Source organism: Clarias gariepinus, chromosome 8, assembly GCF_024256425.1.
Source record: "Clarias gariepinus isolate MV-2021 ecotype Netherlands chromosome 8, CGAR_prim_01v2, whole genome shotgun sequence".
Classification (NCBI taxonomy): domain Eukaryota; kingdom Metazoa; phylum Chordata; class Actinopteri; order Siluriformes; family Clariidae; genus Clarias; species Clarias gariepinus.
The window spans coordinates 11,646,051-11,671,351 of record NC_071107.1 but is presented as its reverse complement, the minus strand read 5'-3'; the positions used below and the strand labels follow the sequence as shown (position 1 = coordinate 11,671,351).

General features: G+C 37.3%; 2 protein-coding genes across 6 annotated transcripts in view; one reads left to right on the top strand and one right to left on the bottom strand.

Annotated features, from left to right (window-relative positions):
• The window catches only part of rgs17 (regulator of G protein signaling 17), a 28,677-nt gene extending 19,270 nt beyond the window's left edge, over positions 1 to 9,407 (top strand). For all 5 annotated transcript variants that reach the window (XM_053502835.1, XM_053502836.1, XM_053502834.1 and 2 more), the window contains 3 exons: positions 831 to 905; positions 1,140 to 1,371; positions 4,690 to 9,407. In XM_053502835.1, the coding sequence (XP_053358810.1) occupies positions 831 to 905; positions 1,140 to 1,371; positions 4,690 to 4,875 (493 nt within the window). In that variant the 3' untranslated portion in view covers positions 4,876 to 9,407. The remainder of the gene's footprint in view (positions 1 to 830; positions 906 to 1,139; positions 1,372 to 4,689) is intronic.
• A 9,246-nt stretch (positions 9,408 to 18,653) lies between these two features.
• The window catches only part of pcnx2 (pecanex 2), a 32,496-nt gene continuing 25,848 nt past the window's right edge, over positions 18,654 to 25,301 (bottom strand). The window contains exons 31-35 of the mRNA XM_053502689.1: positions 24,623 to 24,897; positions 24,246 to 24,409; positions 22,994 to 23,172; positions 21,814 to 22,044; positions 18,654 to 20,624 (exon numbers count right to left, since the gene is read on the bottom strand). Of these exons, the coding sequence (XP_053358664.1) occupies positions 20,469 to 20,624; positions 21,814 to 22,044; positions 22,994 to 23,172; positions 24,246 to 24,409; positions 24,623 to 24,897 (1,005 nt within the window). The 3' untranslated portion in view covers positions 18,654 to 20,468. The remainder of the gene's footprint in view (positions 20,625 to 21,813; positions 22,045 to 22,993; positions 23,173 to 24,245; positions 24,410 to 24,622; positions 24,898 to 25,301) is intronic.

Genomic DNA, 25,301 nt, shown 5'->3' with positions numbered 1-25,301 from the left:
TGTTTAACAGAAACCTGAATTAAACAGGACATAAAAGACCTGATCTGTGAGTTTCATTAACAATAAGCGCTTTAGATGTGTGAGAGTCCTAGCTTCAGATCAGAGGTGCTGGCTGTGTGCTCTGAATGGCTGGTCTCCATATTAATTAAATTACCAAAACACACTTGCTGGGTCTTTCTAAATGTTTGTTTAAATCAGGGAACAGACACACAGTCTCAGTCTGGTGAAACTTGAGTAGACAATTGGGTAAACCTGTTAGCTCACACTTGTCTCCACAACATTAAATATAACTAATAAAAAAAAGGACAACGCGTCATCTGTTAAAATTATAACTTAGATAAAAAAATATATATATATTTTATAACCCATAATATAAAATAATAATCAATTTCTAAGAATAATCTAGTATTTGAGGAAGTGCTTTTAAAGGAAAAGAATACTACTTTAGAGTGGTAGGATTATTTTCCTATGACAGCACATCCATTGTACAATTTATTTTTTTAATTAACTACGATATCACTGAGAAAGAATCCAGCACTACAAGAAACACATTACTGTGAAAGCTTTGTCTTCTAGCCGTTGCAATAAAATGTTTATGTGTACATGGCACAGACGAGGCATTTGCCAGGAAGTGTGATGTGTTGTATGAAATGCATGTATGAAAGCGGCACTTGTGTGTGTGATACCAATCATATCAGTCAAAGAATACAGACCTTTTAAAATCTAATCTTTTTTTTAATGAATGAGTTGCCTCTTCTTACTAGGTTACAACTGGGTTCCTGTACAAAACTGAGTGCTTTTATTCCGTCCTGTTGGTTCTTCCCTTTTAGGAATGAAGAGAGCAGGGAACATCCTGAGCGGCAAACATGTACAAAAATGGACAGCATAGAAGCGGCAGAGGAACAGTAAGTGATCAGTAGCTTTATTTTTAATTCAACACTTAATATTGATCAGAGACCAGGTTCTACTTGAAAGTGATTATTTATTTATTTTTAATATTATTAATTAAAAAAAATTTATTAAACTTTTTTGATAAACCCTTTTCACAGATTATCAGACACACAAGGCTTAATATAGTTATTTTTTTCATATAATGTACATTATCTTGGTTATTAAATTGCTTTCTTCCCATGCTGAAGGCATCCCACGCTGGATGAAGTTGTAGCCTGGGCACGAAGCTTCGAGCTCATGATGCGCTCCTTGGAGGGCAGAGACATTTTTCGTCAGTTCCTCCGATCGGAGTACAGCGAGGAGAACCTGATGTTCTGGATGGCTTGTGAGGAATTAAAGAAGGAAACCAACCCAACGGCTATAGATGAGAAAGCAAGGATCATTTATGAGGATTATGTTTCTATCCTCTCACCAAAAGAGGTAGGATATTAATACCTCTTTTTATTTATTTATTTATTTATTTATTTCAGTCTTATCATGATTGGCATGTCTGTCAAGGCTAGATAAACAAATTAACTGGGATAGACACTAATGGAACATTTATTCCTGTCCTGACAACTTGCTGCTAAAGGTGTAGGTGTAGACAAACCATTTAATTGGAATATCTGTGACTACATAATGCTATTTCTATATAAATATAATAATAATATAAACTTTGTGCCATAAAACATCCTAATACTGCATTGTAGCATGTTTTAGAGCCTGGTAATGACCTGAATAATGCTCCGATATTGAAACATACAGTATAGGTTTGCAAATCAGCAGAGTGGTTAATGACTAATGTACCATTCACAGGATAAGTATTTTCTGCGGACCTCGTATGATTTTAGAAATTACCCTCTCACATCTGAGTTTCATGTGGCGCATTCGCTCGGGATAAGCAAAGCCTGCGATTTTATTAAGATCTTGAATTTACTGACTTATCTCCTGTCTATACTGTATACTGAAGTGTATGTCTCTTAAGAAGGTGTTATGATAAAAAGAGGAGGGGAGGGTGTGTGTATGTGTGTGTGCGCACCCACGCCTATGCAGACTGTGTGAGGCAGAGAGAATTTATGGATTTCCGGTTGGATGGATAAAAAATAGAAATAAATATAGTTATCGAGCCCTTTCATTTACATTTCACCGGGTTAAAAAAAAATAGCTCGAGCTGTATGCTTGAGTTATCTGTAACACATTAACTTTGAATTATGACGTGAAGCTCCTCGCTTAATTGTGCACTATTTTGGATAGGCTATTGTTTGGAAATGTCATTATAGGTCTAGCTGTATGATATAAACAGCAGAGTGTTTACCACATCCTGCTATACATGTCATTCATCACTTTCTAATCATTTGTTTTGCTTTGGCTCTTCTGATGGTTTCCACCTTTCTCTTTCTGCATATTGTATTGTTGAATGGTGTATAATATGACCGAGCACCCAAAATACTCTCAAAGTACTTCAACACAGCCTTCATTCTTCGTTAAAGATGGATAAAAGGCGTGCAGGAAACAAAAACGTTAAAAAAATTATATACGACCCAAATACTGGCCAAATCACAGACATGCTGATTCGCACGGGATCAATAATATTATAATATTATTACAGGACATTGTTGTTTGGCGAAATATGGTAGGTAATCTGCGAAGGGAATTTTTTTCTTGCCAAATTACAGACATGGCTGATTCCCGCAGGATTAAGATCACAGACAACCGCTGCAATTATTACAAATCACACCATGGTCCCCAGGTAATACTTATCCCGTACGAATAGGACATTAGACACACCATCCCAGGAATGTAAACTAAACAGATTACAACTGCCACTCTAAGTAATTTTTTTCAACTCTTGGTGATTTCGACTCCACTACACTTAAGTATTTACATTTTCTGATAGAGCAGGTGGCAGCAGGTGTTATGCACAATGTCTAATATTTCTGATATTTCGGAAAAGTTTACATTCATGGCATTAGGCATACGCCTTTATCCAGGGTGATTTATATTTTTATTTGATGAGCAGATGAGGGCTTTAGTAGTAGTCCAACACCTTAAAGACTGAGCTCCCCCTGTCCCAGTCTGTAAGGAATAACCCCTTTGCGTATCTTCCTACTTCACCAGCTGCGGCTACGCAGTACATGAGTATGACACACGTGATGCTCACACACAGATTTCAGAGGAGAAAGATGGCATTAATGACCTTGCATTCTAAACCTTCCATGTTCAGGTACAGTTGGCTTTCTCATCTGCTCACACCCGTGTCATACCAATACAGGTGCCTGAGTACATCACACCATGCTTAGGACCACCTTTTCAAGTGAACTTGAGCACAGAACACCGAGTTGCGTCTGGGCCATCTTACACAAATGTACTGGACTTTGGGGGCCAGTGTTCTCGGGTCTGTGTCTGAGCCCGTTGTGTGAAAGCACTCTAAAAATAGCGCACTGATGCACTGATGTTATATTTATTATATGGACTTTTGGATTTATTATATGAACAGTTTGACTACAAAATTAGAGATCTCTATTATGACATTTTTTGGAACAAATTATTATTATTATTTTTTTTTTTTTCCAAAAGTAGCAAGAATTATTGCAAACTGTCAGAAAATAGTTTGTGCATCGTTCTTTTGAGGATGTTAAAAAACACAAATGTTAAAATTCATCAAAATTGTTTTGGTTATATCAGTTTTAGATTATTTTGCAAAATTTTCTAACTTCGAAGCCAATGAATCAACCTGCAGTTGTGTTTGTCAAAGTGGAATTATGTAATTAAGTATCAATAAGTGTTGGTTGAGTTTCATCAGAAATAGCATGCTTTGATTCTGGTTTTGTGTTGGGCCATGGTAGCAACTTGGAACAAGGAAAAATGTGTAGTTTTTTTTTTTTTTATTACAAAGTTTGTTGAAGGTAATGAAAAACATTGAAAACAATACCACAATGTTTACAGCATCATTAGCTACTATCCTTTTTAATTCCCGCGGTTTTTCAGCCATTTAAAGTCCATTAACCAACTGCATGTACATCGAACAGCCATAACACTAGTACCACCAGGACAGCTCTTGTGCAACTCACTTTTATGGCTTCGAACAGTGTACATCTGTGGTCCCATAAGATTATAATAGAGTTCAAATTGGAAAATATGGCATAGCAGACATAAAAAGGTAACAAATGCAATGATTCCCATTGCTTATACTTACATACTGTACTGTATATATACTCTGTCTGAGTAAATGGAGAATGGTTTGAGATTGTTAGTGTCAAGTACTTAAGTTCAAATATGCCTACTCTGAAGTGTCAGGTTTAGCATATTACAAAGCATATATTAGCATAACCCTATTAGCAGCAAACCTGGCCATGTTGTGTGGGATGTTATACAGTACCATCCCTCCGTAATTAATCACATTAACCCCATGGCCACAAAACAAAACAATCAAATCCAAAGTGAAATAATTATTTGTTTTTTAAAAATTTAATAATATTTACCATAAAAGATTTTTTGCAAATCTATGCTTGGTAAGTAACAGAACCATGGTTTGAGTTGATGAAAAATGACAAGATTATTTGACTTGGATTACCGGTATTAAAACCAAGTGCATTGATACAGAATTTAGTTATCGTTGTGTTGTTAAAGATCTGGAGAAACTGAAGCATAGACAATTTTATTGACTTTGAACATGGCTTAACCAATCTGAAAAAAATCTGTTGTAAACTGTTTATGGTAATATATGTGTAAATGATATCGATACGTTGTCTTTTATAGGTCAGTTTGGATTCCCGGGTGAGGGAGGGCATCAACCAGAGCCTGGCAGAGCCCAGCAGCCTGATGTACGAGGAGGCACAGCTTCAGATCTACACGCTCATGCACAGAGACTCATTTCCACGTTTCCTCAACTCATCTGTTTACAGGGACCTCCTGGAGCGAAAAAGAGCCTGCTTAGACACCTAAGGTTCCAGCCAAAAACTCGAGACAAAAAAAAAAAGTCCTAAGGTGCCACTACGGAAAGGTGTGAGGTTTCCTATACATAGAGCGAGTAGTTAAGCAATTCTTACCGTCCAGTAGTGAGCCCGAAGTTCACTTCCTGTTTAAGTGCCAATATGAGCTGCTCAGCCAACTGTGACAAAAAGAACCGTGTAAGGAAACTGTCCGAGCCCTACTTTCCCTTCTTTACTTCTCCTCTTCCCTTTGTCTGTCTGTCTCTCTCTCTTTCTCTCTTTCTTTCTTTGTCTCTCTTTCTGTACTCCACCTGTTCTCTTTTCACTTGCCTCATGTGTTTGAGGACAGCTGAATAATGATCATTTTCATGATTGGATAAGAGTTGTTACAACAGGTAACACCTGACTTTGCATGATACAAGATTTTGGAATTGGTTCTAGCTTTGTCGTTTATATACCGGCAGAACTGCAGTGGTTTTCAGATAAGAACTGTACTTCTTATGCTGTCATGAAGAGTAAGCCTTTACAGCTCTCGTTAAGCTAAGGGAAAAAAGTAGTTTTGCCAATTTTCAGTTGGAATCATTGCCACTGTCATCCATCTGCCCAATTTTGCGTCCGTTTTAACAACTTTTTTCACTGGGATATGTAAGGGCTAGTGATGTGGTTGGGCAGCTAAACAAAACACAAACATGACTTTCCTCTACAAAAATCACAATGCCTCGATATGAGTTAAGGGCACAGAAGCTGCTGACGCTGACCAACAACCACAGTTAATTGTGCGCATCCTCCCAGGCCCTCCCAGTCTACCCGTCCCTGAGAGAAGCACAGGTACTGTATGTCACTCGTTGTAAGCATTGCTGGATAAAGAGTTTTGCTTGAAATTAAATCAGCAACATCTCAGAGGTACATGAGAGAATTAGAACTGTCATTTACATTGAAATGCCTCTTTTTTTTTTTTTTTTAAAGCAAGTCTTAAGGTTGTGAACACTGCCTTGTTGTTAAAGGCGTCACTGTATTTGAAATGATGATTTCTGTCTTTGTTCAGGCACTGCACAATGACACATTTTCTCAGAGGTTATGTTAAGTAACATACTTCTGGTTTTAATATAAAAAGGTTTTTCTTTGTGGACTGATGTGTTTTTGATGGTTCGCTGGTTATATACAGTATGTAGGCTTCGTGGACTTGTCTGGACGAAGCTCAAGAAGAATTTTGTCAGTTGTCCGCATTGTTGTAATAGTGTTTTAAAGAGGCCACCAGAAGCAGTGCACATCCTCTTAGCATGCGTTTATGTGTTTGTGTACCGAATACGTCAGAAAACACACTCTGAATGACCACTACGGATGAAATCATGCTAGCCTTTCTTGAAAGCGTTTCTAATTTTTGTCCCAGAAAATGTCTGATTTTTTTCAGCTCAATTTTCTTAGATTCAGACTTTTCAGTCTTTTCAGAATCTTGCGCTGTCAACTTGATGCCAATTTATTTCCAGTTGCAGCAGTCAGTGCATGACAAAACAATATGTAAATGCCTGCTTGGTATCGCCACATTCTCGGCTCTTAGCTTTTAATAAGAGTAAATTATATCCTTGTACAACACTTGAGTTTGAAGATGGCACTTTAATGAAATGGTTTGCTAATTAGTGAGGCTGTTTTCGTTTTACTTTTTTTGTGCTTGGAAAAGCACTTAAAGTGCCAATCTCGAGCTGTACAATAATTCACTGAAGACCTTTGTCACTCAACCAGCATTGCACTGATGCCATTTTTAAAATCACTGTTAAAGCATTAGTGGATTCACACATCAGCCAATGCGAAGAGAGAACTAGGTCAGCCTGCAAGCCTTTACACATTTTACTAAAAAAAAAAAAAAAACTGCATGCGTTTCCAGGACTTGGACTTGAAGTGAACTAGAGTGCATTATTTGGTCACTCATCATTCAAACCATAAACTTGCTGATTCGAAAGACAATAAGGGAAATTTACTGATATATACAGTAGCTTTTATGTATTGATATTTTAAAAAAATACAGCTAGATTTTAAATAGCGAGAGATATGTAGTGGGAATACGCGACAGTGTTGAGTCATCTTACGTTAGTGCAAGTGTTTTGGCCTTTTAGATATCAGTGAAATGAAAGTCTGTGGTGAGTATTACAATAAAAGCGGTACAAGCCCACACTCAGCGTGCCATTGTAAGCCCTTCTCTTCATTCAAAACGATGTGTGCCATTACCCTGATTAGCCTTGGCATACATCACATATTACCAGTTTAGAATTTAAAGCATGCAGCCTCTTTTGATGGGTATTTTACACTTAATACACACCTATTTCTATTGAACTTTTTATTATTGCTGAAGCATTGGGAAGTCATGGATTTGAGTGTTTACATTTAAACAGTGTGCCATACAGTTTGTAAACAGTGAGTCAGCAAGGCACAGAATTTAAGATGATTGCCTGGATGGGTTTTTTTTTTTCCTTCTTTTTTTTTTGGATGTGTCAGATAAAAAATATTTAAAAGCTGAAAATGTTCCAGCTCCAGATGTTTGTGTTTTGGTGGTCAAGCGAAAAATGTGATAAAGTTATCCATGACAGTTTTTTTTTTTATCTTTTTAATATTCACTGAAATTATCAGACATGTAAATGCTTATTTTTACCTAAGTTAGTGAACGGACAAAATAGAATGATTTCTGACGTAATAGCATCTTTAGATACCAGATATTGGATATACTGTTGCTGACATAGGAACTGATGTGTGATGTCATGGATTAATTGACACATTTCATTTTTATGCTTTGGCTTGATTTTATTCTGCCATAAGAGACAGAGTTTTTTGCTTGAAGGCTGTCTCAGGGAGCAGCCAATTATTGACTGATAGTCACAAAACACAGCATTTTTTGAAACTCTGCATTTCTTTCTGAAAGGCTATTTTGTTTAACATGCAGAAGGAACTCTTGTGTGATCAGACGATCTTTGTAGTGACTGACATGTCTCTGAAGATTTTTATTGGGTTTCCTCTACCTCTCATGTTGCATTTTTCTGTTCACGTTTAGTTTAATTTGTTTCTTTTAAACTACTTGAAGCCTAACACTGTAATTGACATGTGCACATGTATACTGAGGTTTGACCAAGAGTAGCTATTATTTTTTAGTTTTTTGTTTTTTTCACTCAGCATAATTAGATAAAGATTCAGGAAACACACTGTTTAAGGGCTAATCCCATTTTGCCTATGCAAATATGTTAAGTGTCAGATCGGGGGATACGGTGGTCGAGTGACGTTTTTTCAAGGAATAGGATGGAACATGGTTTACATTTCCCTTTGCTGATATTCTTCAGTCTAGGTCGGAAAATATGTTCTGTTTAATTTCTGTATATAAGACTTTATATATATATATATATATATATATATATATATATATATATATATATATATATATATATAACAAGTATACCTTATTGATAAAAAACATACTCAATTAACATTCAATTAAATAAATTTGTGTTGTGTCAGCTGTGGTTGTTTTTAACATTTAGTTGGAGAAAATGCACACACTCAATGTACAAGTGTTCAAAAATATTTCCAATGCAGTCGGTCACAGGAAGTTTTCAGGTGTGAGATGGCATCAGTACCATATGTAACAATCCAGTCATATAGAATGAGCGAATTGACACTCAGCATGTGAATTTCTTGTTTTAATGGTGCTTCAGTCTCTTTGACGGAGATCGAAGGACTGTTTTAGGCACTTTAACACGCTTTCCAAAAAGAATATATCTTCCTGTCTACCTCTGTTCTTTTTCATTCATTCTACCCTGCTTGTTGACCATCTCACACCTCGCTCATGTCACATTTTCAGTTCAGAGGTATTAACTAAAGGTGAAAGTTTTTTTTTTTTGTTTTGGGTGCCTTTTTTTTATAACTGTGTTCCTGCAAATTGCACCTTATGTCAAGAACAAAAGCAACATAGAAACTCCACAGAGGAAGGTTTAAACGAGTTTAAACTAATGTAAGCTCATACATTATGAGTCTGTCTTAGTGAGAGGGCCGAGTCCGCTTGCAGGATGTGTGGTCCTATGTTTCCTTGTCGCTGGGGTGTTGGTGTTCTTTTGCACCTTTAATGTCTGTAACCTGAAACTGTGGATGTAGATTTAATGAACAGAACTGAACTGCAATTCTAACATAAACTCACTACAACTTTCTAGGTAAAAGTTAAACTTATGAAACATACTGTATAGTTTAGTTCTCCTTCATGCTAAAAGTGAGTGACTCAATCTTCTTAAGGAAATCTATAATATAATTCATAATAATGTATTGTACTTAAAAACTTTACAGTTTTTTAAATAAATAAATAAAAAAAATCCTTGAATTAGATCCAACTAAAATAAAAAAAAAAACATGATGGTTCTGGTGATATTATTCTCTATACACTGCGCCTTCTGCTAGACGGTCAGTATAACTTCCTAGAAGTGAAAGACAGGCCAATAACGCCGTGTGACCACGGAAAAATATTGACTTAGTGTTTCACCTTGGAGCCGCACCTTTACATTAACCAGTGTTTTACGCTTTTTTTCTTTTGTATTTTTTTGTTTGTTCATTTGTTGGCCTTCTTCTGATTTATAAGTACAAAATTTTAGCACTGGTGTTTACTCTATGTGCACCAATTTACAGATTTATTAGTTGCTAAATGTTGACATATAATAGCATGTGATAACATGGACAGTGAAAACATTTAAACTTAATTAGTTGTGAAGAAAAGGGAAAGAAATGAAAAGTGTGTTTGCATGCATGATAATCACATTCATTCAGATGGAGAAATATTAAATTGTACATAATTGTGCAGCAGCATTCAAAGTGCATGAACAAAAATACACACTGATACTACTCACTAATGATTATGTTAATGTTATAAATTGTAGTTACTGGGTCAGCAATTTAAAAAATATATTTTCTTCTTGAGACTACTTTAGGATTAAAGAGTCTATGTATCCGTTTTACAGGACTGCTCTGATGATGACAGGAATGTTCAGTATCATCTACAATGGTACACTTCTGCTATTTAGCTCCGAAACAGAGGACCCATTTGTTACAGATACATTATTTGTTAGTTTTCATAGAGGTCGTATTGCTCCGACTTGCTAATTCCACCGACAAAGAGGCATTATTACTGACTTAAGAATATGTCCAAAGATCTTGCGTGCATCACTGAACACTCAAGAGGTCAACCATAAAAACTCACATAATGAGAAGTAATTGGTGCAACAGAGAGAGCTCTATGAGATCTACATGGTTTTAACATATAAAAGTTATTTTTCATGCCAGTCATCCTGAAGTGCCTTTATACTGTATGTAGACATTCATTTTTGCTTTCTGTTACACTAGAATGTGCATCAGTACAGATAAAATAATGTCAATGAAAAACAACTGTGATGAAAACAACCGTTTACTGAATGCAAATGTAATTGTCTCCAGTGTCAGTTCTGTTTTACTTTTTTAGCCCAAACTACTGTAGGTAAGTACCTAACAAGGATGCTGATTGAAAAGCCTGTGCATTCTGGAATTACATTTTACATTAGTGTAATTCTTAAGCTGCATCCAGAAAGCTAGAAGATTCCTGTCTAGGCAAGGACTTAAAGCAGCTTTAGAACTTCAGTTTACTGACATTTTTGCTTTTGTCAGCTTTATAATACGACTATTCCGCCTGCATACCAGTAGATTCAAACAAGCCCTACGTGCTGAATCAGTGTGTTACAGTAAACATACACATCCTGTAGAGCTTTGGGTTGAAATGAAGTGCACTTTCACTTTAAAATCTCAGTTGGACATTATAGAAAAATTCAACTTTCAGAATTTTTGGCAAACATTCACATTCCATCACATTCATTAATGGACTTATAATAATGTACTGTACATAATTGCATGTTGAAAAGTCTTGAGGCAGCCCTACTGTCTTCATATTTTGTTTCCAAAGATACAGACGTTCTTGTATTTTTAATGTAGTCTTTTACGTTCAGTCCCTGTACCTGACCAGTTTGAAAGGAATGTGTTCGTGTTTTAAGCTACACAGTGATCTATAAAGCATGAACCAGTGAGAAACAGGTGCAGATGCCAACAGATGATCAGGCTGGTGATTAGTATACTGGTGATGCTGAATGCTGAGTGGTTGAAACAGATGAGAGAGGGAATGAGGTTGCTGCTGAGGTTGTTGCGTACCTAACCAGCCCTTTTTTTTTAGATCGTTTCTTTAGGCACTTTGCTGGCTGTCAGAGTAAAACATTCGCATTTATATTTTTTATCCTCAAAATTTAATTTTAGAGGGTTGGCTCAAGACTTTCGCACATCACTGTATATTATATTTGTAATGTTTGTCAGCAGTATGGTCTGGACCTCTGTTTTGACTCACATTAGTAAAAATTGGGGAAGAAAAACAGCTGACTCATCCCTGATTCGACTCAAGTATTTTTATAGTGCAAAAGCCTTCTCATTTTTTTTTCTAGTTGGAGATCAGAGATTATGACATTTTTTCATGTTGGGTAGAATGAATACTTGTTTTTTTTTTTAAAGCCTCCAAGCTTTTTAAAATCGGTTACAATAAAAGCTATAAGTACTGTCTTGTTGGTCTTGTTGCCAGGTATTAACACGACAATACCTTTGAATATGTTTGTTGGTGGGAGTAAATCCTATATATTTAGCACGCATTTCCTAATTAATTCAATAGATGACTTTTTGTGAACGCAAAATATTCTTTGAGTATGTGTTAAAGAAATGCAATATTCAGAATTTGTCAGGTGGGTTTGTTTGTTTGTTTGTTTGTTTTTGTTTTTAGATTGGATTTTGATAGTTCATGTGTTTTAAAACTATACCATGAATTTGTATTTTTGATTTACCAACACTTTATTGGTAGGGGCTTTATCTTGAATTTTCCTACCACTCCATCAATACTAGGATTGATGAAAGTTTGCTTTATATTAATAAGAATGTTGGTTGATGCTAGTACAAAAGCAAATTATTCTCGAAACTACAGTGGAAACCAATATGACAGGTACAAAGATCCAAAATTCCTGGGAGTTTAAGGTTTTAAATGAAATTCTCTGATATTTCCATTCATTTTGCTTGTTGGTGTGCAAACCTGAAGTTTTTTTATTAAATTGCAAATAGTGGTGCTTTTGCGCTGTATACGATTTGCAGTACTGTACCTAATGAGCTACATACTGTAATGATTCATTTTAAGTATCTATTTTTCAGAACTGGTATTCTTTAATAGGTGCTTGTAGACTATATGGCTAAGGTTTTGTAGACACCTGACCATTACAGCCACATGTGGACTGTTTTAGGAACACATTTTTGAGCACACAATTGTAATGAATGCCTTTATGCGGAAAGTGAAGTCTATAAAGACATTGTGTGGTAATGTTGGTGTTGAGAAGAACTCAAAAGGCCTGCACAGAGCCCCGACCACAACCTCACTAAACATTCTTGGGACGAACTGGAACGCCGAAAACGAGCCGTGTTGCAAAATGTAGTGAAGAGCCTTCTCAAAAGAATGGAGGTTACATATGGCATATGGGTGTGATGGTCCACAAAGCTTTGGCCGTATAGTCTCATCTCATCATACAGAAGGGAGAATTTCCCGGAAAAAAAAAAATTGTAGCATGTACTCTGTGGAAAACAATAAGCTGCATGGCAAGTGTAGTGTAGTGCGTGGAAATCCTTCATGGATCCTCACGAGCTCTCTTTCGAAAGGCAACTGAATCCGGCCTATAAGTGAAACCCTCTTTTTGTGAACCATGTAAAAGCTCGAGTGATTTCTGATATTCTGGAGTGCATGTTAAAGTGTTTAACGTTGTCATTGTGTGTGTGTGTGTGGGAGGCCAGTCTATTAGCATGCACACGTTTGTTTAAAATGTTCTGCACAGCATAAACATTACCTTTAATTATGTTTAATTAGATTATATAACATCCTAAACTGAGGTACGCTTAAGGAGGTGCATTAGTGTAACTGTAATCATCTGCTTAGTTCTTTTTTTTTTTTTACAGTCAGATTCAATTCCAGTGTCTTTTTTTTGCTTGTGTGGTAAAATCTGTTTATTCATTGCTGTACTGTACATGAATATATATATATATAAGTTTTAGATATGGGCACCAACATACATTTTAATGCCGGATGATTTTCTTTCTAACTGGCCTGTAGTATCTGTGTCTTTACTAATGGTGCAGGGGGCAATTCCTGACTCACAGCTGTATATTAAATCTGAAAATAATAAACACTTTTTCAGTGACACTGGACCAATCATTTTTGGATTTTTTTTAAATTTTGGAATCTTGTTTACAGATCACAAATGGCTTTTGTTTCTAACATTGTACACGTTATAATCTACTATAATCTCTTGTGTGTAAGGTCCCCATTATACTGAGCCGAATTTGCTATCGATCTTTCCTGACGTCTCTAGACTCTGAAGTCGTTGCAGTCGGTACTAGTTTGGTTAATTTTTCAAGCGTAGCCATTAAGGATTTAAACAAATTCATAATAGTGTTTCAATAGCAAGCCGTTAAGGAATTTAACGATGTTCTACTGAGCCCTAAATAACTGACAATAAAACCGTACTGTCACTACCGACATAAAGTGAAAATAAAACGATGCAACTGACTATTACGACCTATTACAGTGGTGTTAACAATATGATTATGACCTCATTAACAGATAGACGCTGACCTATAGACATTGCCTGTAGGCAGAGACATATGTCCGGCCTGCACTCTCTCACACACATGGGTATACTGTGTCCAAAACACCAGCAAGAGACTTTACTTTGTTCTCTCTAATTGAAGAAAAATAATATAATCCCGTTTTAATTAACGCACGTGACATAGTATTATCCAAAGAGGAAATCACGTGTCCATACAGTTTAACCTTGAATTGCGAGCATAATTTGTTTTCCGGAAGCATGCTTGTAATCCAAAGGCACAGAAGCACTTGTATTTTAAAGCAGATTTTCCCATAAGAAATAATGGAAACTCTGATGATTTGTTCCACAATCGAGAAATTTAAACAATGAGCACTTTAACTTTGAAAATAATCGTGGCTGGTGTGAAAAAGACAAGAGAGGAGAGGAGAAGGGGGGGGGGGGTACTGTGTAGGATGACTTTCAAATGCACACACACATACACGCACACTAACGGAATCTCTGCTCTCTGACACAGTTTCTGTTGGCAAACTGGAATCTTTTTCTTTTTGTGTGACTTTAACAAGAAACCTCTCTGACACTTTTATCTCCTTTTGAGGATTTCCCGGAAATGTGACATTGCATTTTTGTTAAACAGATTCACCTCATGCACTTCTACAGCCGTTTTTAACTTTTTTTTCTTCACAGTGGCTGTAAAGAACAAAATAAAAATCTGCGAAACACTTGCAATCCATGTTACTCGCAATCTAATGTTTTACTGTATTTACAGTGACTTTAACATATTTGCATTGAGTTTAATTATGTAGCGCTTTAAATATTTATAAAACACTCAAAGGCTAATAGACATAATTAAGAGAAAATTGCATGCAAGGGAGAGAGAGATACATAGCCATCCATGCGGCACAATCCCACTTTATATTTGGATCTTTATTCGTCATTTTCTTTTCCTCTCCTTCTCTTATCAATAATATTTCTGTACTTTTTCTATTCATTATTACTAACTAGTAGTAGTGCTGTGATTATTATTATATTATATGTAATAATAATTAATAATAATTAATAATAATAATAATAATTTATAATAATAATAATACATTTATTATTAATATTATTACTATTATTATTACCTTGGCTTTTGTTTTCCTTCCCTAGCAGTTTTCATCCCCAGCATCACTTTATGTTTGACTGCACAGTTTAATGCATGTATATATTTTTCAATCTGTGCATTTCTGTTTTCATTTTGTGACTTGATTCTGAGCTTCGGCAGTACAAATGTATGCAGGAAGCCATAATAAGTTATACATAATATATATACATAATATATGTGTTTTGTAAGATTCGTTCTTAATCAAGTATGTTACAGTATCCTCTGAACGTGCTCGTCAATACAAATAGTGATGTAATATTTTGTGTATGATTAAACTCGATGCAGATATTTATATTGATCATTTTCTCTGTCCTCCTTAAATATACAGAACCTGAGCCATGCAGGTGTTTGTGCGGTGGGGCGTTGTATGCGTGTACACACAAAACCATGCCCTTATTTCCAGAATCTTACTTCAAGCTTATCTGAAAAGTGGGCAGCTACTGTATGCCACACATATTTTAGGAAAATAAAAATTATATGGTAAATTTATCATTAGACTTTATCATGAAATTAACAGAAATGATCAAACCACAGACATTTTACTATTATGAAATATTACTTTATATATTAGAATCATTATTACTCTGCATTGGACTTTAACATGTAATCTTTCAATCATGTTCAATCGTGACTGTTAATTTCGTCATCATCTACATCTACATTTAATATGAGGATTTTTGTCGACTCAATAATGGCGCGTATGAATCGATACCAATGCATTAACGAGGCATTATCGTCAGGAGGGGGCAGCCAAAATCTTTGAACATGCTACAATTTTGCTCCCAACAATAACGATGCTGACGAACAGAATTCAGCATCATGCAAATGCTCAGAATTCATACAGAGCCCAAAAGCAGTCGTACGCAGCGGTAAGAAAATTCAGCTCAGTGGAACGTGGGTATAAGGATGTACAGTATGCTTAAGTATCTTTTATGTATTGTTGCATTTTAATTCTAGTACGTTAGTACAAATATCTGCCACTTTATTAGGAACACCTGTACACCTGCACATTCGTGCATTTTTCCAATTAGCCGACCATGTGACAGCTGCACACTGCTTCAGTTAACGTTCAGTTTCAGTAAATCTGTGTTTATTATAGCCTCGGTTTCATATTCTTCACTGTCAGTCTTTACTGTGGTCTTTTGCTCATGTGCATTTTTTGGTGCAAGCTTATTGTGCATTTTGAGATGCTTCTCTGCTTACTGTGAATGTAAAGAGATCCCTTTTTCCCTGTCCTGTTTTATGTGAACATTAATCGGAAGCGTTCGTCCTGTACAGTATCTATTTAATTTTATGCACTGAATTGCTGTCATGTGATTGGCTGATTGGTTAATTGCATGAATCTACAAGTGTTGATGTAGAAATGTTCCTAATAATATGATCATTTGTGTAACGTTAGATAAAAATATGACTTAAAAATTACTGTTTAAGGGGAAATCTTAATTAGTATGTGTATTGCTTACACATTACCATTTTTTCTACTGCTGTAAGGGGTGCCAAAACTTCTGCTGGTTAATGTAAAAAGATTTTTAAATAATCATATTTTCTCTCTTTTTACAGATTTCTCTCTCCCTCTTATTTTACCTAAAGATTGATGCTTTCATCTAACAAGCCTAAACAATACAAGGTCTTTAATGACGGTGCTTCAAATTTTTCCTTTCAGCTAAGAAAATATCTTTATATACTTAAAATATATTCCTTTTTTCTCATATGGATCAATCAATGAGGTCATATAGTGACTTTTTACGAAAAATAAGAAAAGACCTCCATAGAGAATTAACGTCAAAGTCCTTCCATCGTACCTTGCTACTTTTTTAAAATGCCTCCTAATTGCATCAGTCAGCTTTTCTGTATTTTTTTCTTTCTTTTTGCTTATGAGTCAGAGAGCAACGGAAATGGCATGTCCATGACTGTGATGTTTGTGTGCCTGAAAAAGGACAAAGAAACAAGCTAAACTTGTGTAACGATTTAGTAAGACGCCAAAAACAAGGTCCTAATTTCCGTGTGCAGTCTGATAGATTGGGTATGGAGTAAGTGGATGTCTTCCGGTGATGCACGAAAAAAATAATTGCTTCAATTACATCATGTTCAAAGAATGTAGAGAAAACAATATTTATAAGGTTATGAGAGGTATTTTTAAGTGTGCGAACGGTTTTCAATCGGAACAGGCAGTCCAGATCTCAGAGTGCCTACTGGGAATGAAGATGATTGCAGGAGATAAGTAGAAGGACAAAATAATAACTGAAATAATAAAATAATAATAATAAAAAAGAACCGTAAATTTAACAACACCTATTTTTACCATATGAAAAAAGAAATACATATACAAGGCATAAAAAACAAGCAAATCAATACATGGTTTGAAAATGCCAAATTTTCTTTAAATAAATAATACTTTTAATTTTAATAAATTTTCACTATACAGTATTTTGAGAAAGTGTAAAACTGATTATCATTTACTAAAGAATTCAAAGGCAGTACATTAATGAGGCTCTTAACTGCAGTAAAACAACTAAATGATGCACACATTTTAAAGAAGGTCCAGTGCAGTCGTAACAACTTGTCCCCAAGAGTGCTGTATTCCAAACCTTTTCCACAAGGTCCATTAAAAGGAGGTCCTGGGAGGCCAGCATTTCAGATGTAAAGCAGGCAGATGGAGCATGTCTCCGGCATACTGGTAACCATGCACTAGTGAAACACTGGGATAAGTGCATTAGGGTGGCATAATAAGTGCATAAAGGTTCATTTTACTTATAACTGTGTTCTGTGATTGTGCATAACCAAAGGTCCGAAATCTTATTAGAATTCAAAATGAATTCTGAAAAATTTGACCATTTTAGGAAATGTAATCCTTGTTCTCAAAAAAATTAATCATGCATTTAAAAAATGATTAAGACGTAATAATTAAGATGTAATGGTTATGATGAAAATATCAGTCATGTTAAAAAAAAGGTCTTAATTATAAAAAAATAATTTAAATTCCCATTTAGCTTTTACATATCAGTTATATACTGATAAACTGGAGACAGCACCCAAAGCATCCGCAACACACTCCCTGAGGTCTTGTGGAGTCACGCCCCGAGAGGGCACAGCTGCCGAGGTGGCGCAAGAGCCTTGGTTGTTTTAATGTTCATTTTTTTATGTTATGACTGATCAAATAACATTGTGGCTCCAGGGTCCGAGTTCGATTCCCACCTCTATGAGTTTGCATGTGCTCTCTGTGCTCAGAGGGTTTCCTCCAGGGGCTCCGGTTTCCTCCCACAATCCAAAGACATGCAGTTTAGGCTAACTGGTGTTCCCAAATTGCCTGGAGTGTGTGTACTGTATGTGTGTGTGCTTTGTGATGGATTGGCACCCTGTCCAGGGTGTACCCCACCTTGTGCCATAAGTCTCCTGAGATAGGCCCCCCCAAGACCCTAAATATAGAAAAAAAGCGATATTTTTACCAGTATTTATTTTTGTTCAACTTAAATAATTTACTTAAGTGCAAATTTTGCCCTTAATTTAAATAAGTTGATGCATTAATTTTTTTTATCAGTGTAAAGAAAGAAGCAAGTTAAAGAACATTATTTCTTAGTATTAACAACCAAGGTATAATTCTGAGAAACTTTATTATTAGGAATATTTCTCATCATATTTAGAAACAATTTTCCGACACATTGCTTATTATAAAAGTCGGAATTCTGGAGAAATCACGTTAAATATGGTAAATAGTTTTTATTTATGGTTCCCTTTAGTCATATCCATTCACACACACTTACAGTAAATGTTATTAATAAAGAGCGGCAGTGAACCAGCATGGTCATTTGTGTGGGTTTTAACACTGCATTTATTCTATGGATGTGACTAATTTGTTCAAGGCTTTACAATGTGACCAGCATATGGTTGGTAAAATTTTGGTCGATTTTGTTGAATGACGATTGCCGTTGTGAATGAAATGCTACAGTAATAAAATGAGAGTTTCGTAGAAAAGACCATTCAGCAGTTTTCTTTTATTAAAAACTTCTTGAGGAGTCGATTCCTACAGTATGTTCGAGAAAGTACGTCCGTTGTTTTTACGAGCTTCGTATCATTTTATCGATGCCGATATTTAACATAACAACAAAGTAAAATAACAATAAAAATAACAAAGGATTCAACTATACCGATAAATAAATAAAAAAAATACATCATGACGTACACAGTGTATTCATGTTGCGTAAGCACAGGGACATACTGCCATTAACAGACGGTTCTGAAGCTCGTTCAGTGGAGCCATTTATCAACATCTAAATCACAAGTGACACACAGACTATCAGTATCGTATCAGATGTTTCTAACACTCCCGTGATGTACTTTCGACTCTTAATTACCCATCAGGCTGGTACTGTACCTTAATGAACCAAAAGAATAAAGCACATGCTGCGGGAGACAGATATGTTGGACTGTCACATAGCATAGTGTGTTTGTGTATTTACTCGTAAATGCTTATAATCCAACAGCATTTTATTCAAATCTGGAAATGGAGAAAAGGTCTTAATCAACATCAATGAAGCATTTAAGATTTTTCATGTTCAAATGCTGAATGTTAAACTGCACAGAGCAATGACCTTTTTTTTAGATGACCATGCTTTAGGAGCTGTTGTGCATATATGAAGCAGTGAGGACATGATGATCATATTCACGTCTAATGTCCAGTCCTAAAGGAAATTATACCATGTATTGGATATTTCTGTCTAGAGTGTCAGATTAAGATCTAGATATTCTCACCTACATCTACAGTACGTAGAGTGCCTGGCCAAAAATATATCACCGGTTCTTTCAGAACAGCTGAATTATTGGCCTGCATCAAGCACCAGGACAATCAAAGGGGGACGTTTGAGAAGAACTGTGATGAACCTTCGAGTTCGTTGGAAAAAAATGTGGTCTGAGAAAGTCATGAATGAAGAACACTTAGTGAAGATGCATGGTTAAAAACCTGACAGTAGCAATCACAGCTACTGTAAGCCTAAGAGTGAAAGTAAGACTATTTCCACATACACAATGTGATGAGATGTCACAGAACTGGGATTAAACCGCTGTGTGGTCATAAGGAATAAGTGATGATAAGGAATCATTTTCACACATGAACTGGCCTCCACATTCTGTGCTGTAATCAAAGCTAAATTGACTAAATGAAATCATAGCTTTTTATTATTTGGCCAGGCAATGTACAGTACTGTACTGCATGTTACTTGTCTGTCTTCTACCTGCTAGCAATAAGGGACACATTTCATGTGAACCTCTTGGGCGGGTTTTTGTTTTCATTTTCATTAAAGGGAGGCTACATGCTTCAGTGTGGTCTTATATTCTGTTGATTTTGTGGGTGAATGTAACGTTGCCACACCAGAGTTCCCAGTTTGCTCCAGATCCCATGCTTCCTGGCTGTGTCGAGCTTCTCAGGTTCCTCCTGTATTTGTGTGGGTTTCCTCAAGGTTCTTCCAACCTCCCATTCTTTTGTGAGTAAGTGTGCAAAAATGTGCATGTGTGTGTGGAACGTACTGGCCTCCCGAGGGTGTATTTGTGTCCAGTGATCCCAGTATAGGCTCCAGATCCACCACAGCCCTGACCAGGATAAAGCAATGCATCTTGAGCACAGAGGTTATCATTTGTCAGGACATCTAGAGTTCCAGCCAGTGCTCAGATCTGCTACACTAAACAATAAAGTCTTACTGGAATGTGAACTGCCCCATTGGATAACGTACCATTAATACCGAACCTTTAAACCATTTATAAATCATGTCCTGTTAGTTGTGCGGTCGTAATGAGAAGCTCTCAGGTGCTCTTCTGCTCTGAGTTCTGCAAGGCTGAGCCTGAGCCTGAGCTTGTCCCTTCCTGGCTCTTCTCTCCTGATGCTGCGTTGTCTTTTGGACCTGAAGTCACAGTGGACGTGGCGTCTATGCTCTCATATGCCTCTCTTTCAGATGTCCACTGGCAAAGACAAAAATAATGATATTAATTGTAGCAAAAGCCATCACTTTTAAATGGAAACATGGAACAAATACAAGTGTAAAAAGAAGTTTCATTGGTAAACATGACATCATTATATTTTCGTAACATTTCTACTTACAGTACAGAAGTACTCACCTTCAAATCTGCTTGGACATCAAAAATACTAAGCTTTTATAAAGTGATTCACTCGAAGAGGCCCCAAATATTCTGTAATAACTTTTACAATCTAACCAAAAACAACGGGCGGCACGGTGGTGTAGTGGTTAGCACTGTCGCCTTACACCTCCAGGGTCCGGGTTCAATTCCCATCTCTGTGTGCATGGAGTTTGCATGTTTGGTGGGTGTTTTCCAAGTACTCCGGTTTCCTCCCCGTCCAAAGACATGCAGATTAGGCTAATTGGCATTCCCAAATTGCCCATAGTGTGTGTACTGTATGTGTGTGTGTGCCCTGCGATGGATTGACACCCTGTCCAGTGTGTACCCCGCCTCATGCCTTAAGTCTCCTGGGATAAGCTCCAGTCCCCCCGCGACCCTGAATACAGGATTAACCGTTATAAACAATGAGTGAGTGAGTATATGCTGCCGCCCTCAAAATTCTCGGGGCCTCTTTCGGATGAATCACTTAGGAAGCTTAGGAGTTTTGAGGAATATGTATATTAGTTACAGTATATTATTATCGTATATATATTTTTTAACTTAAAGCAAAAGAGTGTTTCTTCCTCTCTCTCTTTTTCCAAACTGTGAATATGCTTTTTCATGGCTGTTTTCAAACACCTGCTACAGAATTGAGCGTTTTACAGAAGGAAGGCAAATCACGCAATTACGTATGATAGTCAGCAGGTGGCACTCAGCATGTTACTGCTTCGATTGCTACAATCTGTATAAGACAACACCATGATAAAGTGTAGGGAAGTAGAACGTACATATATTTGGTACAGAATATAATGGAAGCTATTCAAGTAAAGTACAGCTATGTAAAAGTTTTTTTTTATGTATACCATATTTTTTAAATATTCCATCTAATGAATTCATTAACTGAATAAATTAAACAATAATCATTTGTATCATTTGTTACAACAACAATTTTTTTTATATATGACCATGTAAATTGCTGTAACACTTAAGCTCGAACGATATAATTCACACTTGTGTGTAACGCTGAGTCTACCTGTGAGTGAGTCTGGCGTACTGATGGCCCCGGGGTAATGATGTTGACGGAGCTGGATGACTGTGTGTCAGTGCTGTTTCCTCCCTCAGCGGCAGAGAGGCCGGATATGACCAGACCGCTGGAGAAGCTGCGCTTCCCGAACAGCAGGCTGAGAGTGGAGCTGGAGGAGGAGCCCTGACTGCAGCGTGGCTGAGCTGAGTGCACGGCTCCCGCCGCAGACACGCGCGGCACCTGTAATCATCACCATTATCAACTTCAGTTGTAATGCAGCCCTGTAATGTGGAATTCAACTCAACATAAAAGAGATTCATTAAGATTGTTAGGAGTGTAAAAGTGCACTTCAAAGCAGCGGTTGGTGATGTTCTGTCGCCACCAAGCTGAGAAGCCATCGGCTGTGGACGGAGCTCATTTCACTGTGAAATTGAGCGGTGGCTCAACGTGTTACGGCTCTGAGTTACTGATCAGAAGGTCAGTGTTTCGAACCCCAGCTCCGCCAGGTTGCTGCCGTTAACCCTGTATAAAAGCACTGTGTAGTGGCTGACCCTGCAATCTGGCCCCAGACTACTAACACAAAGCTGAGATATGTGAAGGAACCATTGGACTATGGCTCGGAAGGTCCCAGGTTCAAACCCCACAACCACCAAATTACCACTGTTGGGCCCTTGAGCAAGGACGTTAACCCTCAATTGCTCGGATATATAATGATGGATATAATTAAAATAATAATGAGAATCTCCAGAACTGACAATGCTTACAACTGCGATTTGTTTTTTGGGGGATCATACAACTGTGGTACCTTAATATTTTTTATTTTCTTTAGCCTGTTTTTGGAAATACTTAATACACGTGCATGTTCTTTTAGGTTTATTACAGCTCTGAATGTTCTAAACTTAAAGCTATTTACTGTATATACACTGATCAGCCACAACACTAACACAACACTATGGCTGATTGGTTTAGTTACAGCATAGCCTGGTTTTATTCATCTGCATGTTAATGAGAAGGATAGTGCTGATCCGTTAACTTTGTGAAAAATGTTCTAAAAAAAAATCACATAAAATAAACTTCCTTACAGAAAGGTTATAGGTTCTGACCCAAATAAAGTTTTTTTCCTAAAGGTTATCACAGAAGATATAAGATGAAAGCAGCTGATTTTGTGCACATCGAAAGCACAGAGCACCTGGGAGAAGGCGGAGGCGATAGAGGAGGTGTTGAAGGAGAGCTGACTGTTGGAGAGGCGCTGCACGACACCGTTAGAACCCGGGCCCTGCTGGAGATCCAGGATCGGCCCTGAGCGACTCGTGACTGGGGCTCGCTGGCACTGAGGCTGCACAGAGCCACTGCGATACTCACGACGTCCTGCAGGGGGAGACATGACCAAACATCAGACCACTCAGGCAAGCGAGTGATGTTAAGGAAAAGTTGATCAGGAGTTCTATATAACAGTATTCCTTCACTTTGTAAAAACAATTGGTATTATTGAAGTAAAATTTGTGAGACATAACTGTCCTGACAGCAAGACCAAAAATTCAGGTTCCTTCATTTAATACTATAGACAAATCTGTAAAAGCATAACATTATAACTATGAAGTCGACCTCAACTCCTTGACTGTGTCTGGTATATTAAGTTATTTTAAGTTGCGATTAAGTTTAGGTTTTCAGGTTTTAACCGACTAGGCATTAGACCTAATTAGCTGTCAGGTATAATTGTAAAGGTTAAAAGATATACAAAAAGAATGACATCTTCTATAGCTCACTCACACTCACTCATCATTTTCCTGTATACATAGTCACAGGGAGCTTCGAGTCTATCCCAGGAGACTTAGGGGCAAGGCGGGGTATACACCCTGGACGGGGTGCCAATCCATCACAGGGCACACACAAATATACACACACAATACAATACGGGCAATTTGGGAACACTAGTTAGCCTAATCTGCATGTTTTTGGACTGTGGGAGGAAACCAGAGAACCTGGAGGAAACCCACCAAGCACGGGGAGAACATGCAAACTCCATGCACACAGACCCCAGGCAGGAATCAAACCGGGAAGGTGCATGGTGCATGGTGACAGTGCTAACCACTAAGCCACTTTGCTGCCATTTCCTATATCAATCATGGTAATTTTATATGTAATACTAGTTAGGGTTGTGTTGGAGCTCCCTTTACAGCGCATCGTGCACTCAAAAATATATATTTACAAATAACTCAAAGTATCCAATCAGTAACTAGTAACCTGAGAACCCCAAGGGGAAACTACAACAGATGGTAACCCAGGATCATGAATAACCCTGATCTAATAATACCCTATTAATACCGCAACACTGCATCTCCATTTTGTGGTTTGGACCTAATCGGTTCATCTGGAAAGTTGGTTCCTAAGATGAGAAATGTCAAAAATGAAAAGACACAGATATAGAGAGGCACTCGGACCTGTACTGTGATGTCGGGCGCGTGAGCTGCGCGGGTGTGGCTGGTGTGTGCTGGTGCTTTGGGATGTGACGGAGTTGTGAGTGTGACTATTGGAGGACACAGCGCAGTCCACGTCCTCCATGTTCACTCCACTGTTACAACTCGTCAGGTTGTCCTTCCTCACCCTGACGGAACAGAGGCATCAGAGAAAAGTGACAGTCTGCTTATTTTACACAGAGTTCAATTCACTCCAGTCACTAGAACTGCTTTTTCACCAATCAAGCTAAAAACATTTCATCAACCTTAGATTTTGTCCCTCTGTATTCATACTACTGTTTTATTGAAGATATAACTACTGATTTTATGATTTATTTAAGCCATAGCTTGCTGCGCCTCACCGGAGCCACCGGGAGCACAGCCATGTGCGGATTCCCTGGAGGCTGAGCGTGCCACCCCAGATGCTCCCCGTGTGCTTGTGCGTTCCTGCGTACGAGGTGGTGAGGGCAGACACGAACATGGGGTAACCCAGTGGCTGGTCACATGATGAGTTGATCATGTTCCTCAGCGCCTGCTTGGAGTTCTGGATGCTTCCTCGCTCTGGATTACGGTTCCGCAGGAAGATCAGCTCCTGCTGTTGTCCTGCCCACAGCCCACGCACACACTCTTTATTGATCTGCGAGAGAAGCAGAGAGAGAAGAGTAATGGCTATTAGGGCACTTTGTAGTTAGAAGGTATAAATCAGAACCTGATTTGGAGAATAAAGAATCGTATTAGGTTTTGTATTGTGTAATAATACAAGTGCACCCAGTTCCTCATGTCATGCCATAGATTTTAGTTTTCAATTGTAACTCATTCAAGTTAAAAATTAAGCTCTTGTATTTAAGATTGTATTGTTTTAATGCTAAGTTTAGTTTTTAAGGAAACTTAGTGTGCTTAATAAGAAATTATAAGGAATGGAGGGCAATTTATCATTAAACCCTTTTTTTTAAAGGCTTACTATTGTAACAAAAATATAATACTGTATCCGTAAATTTCTAAAATATATTTTAGGAATTGTAATTTTACTCAAATTGGCAC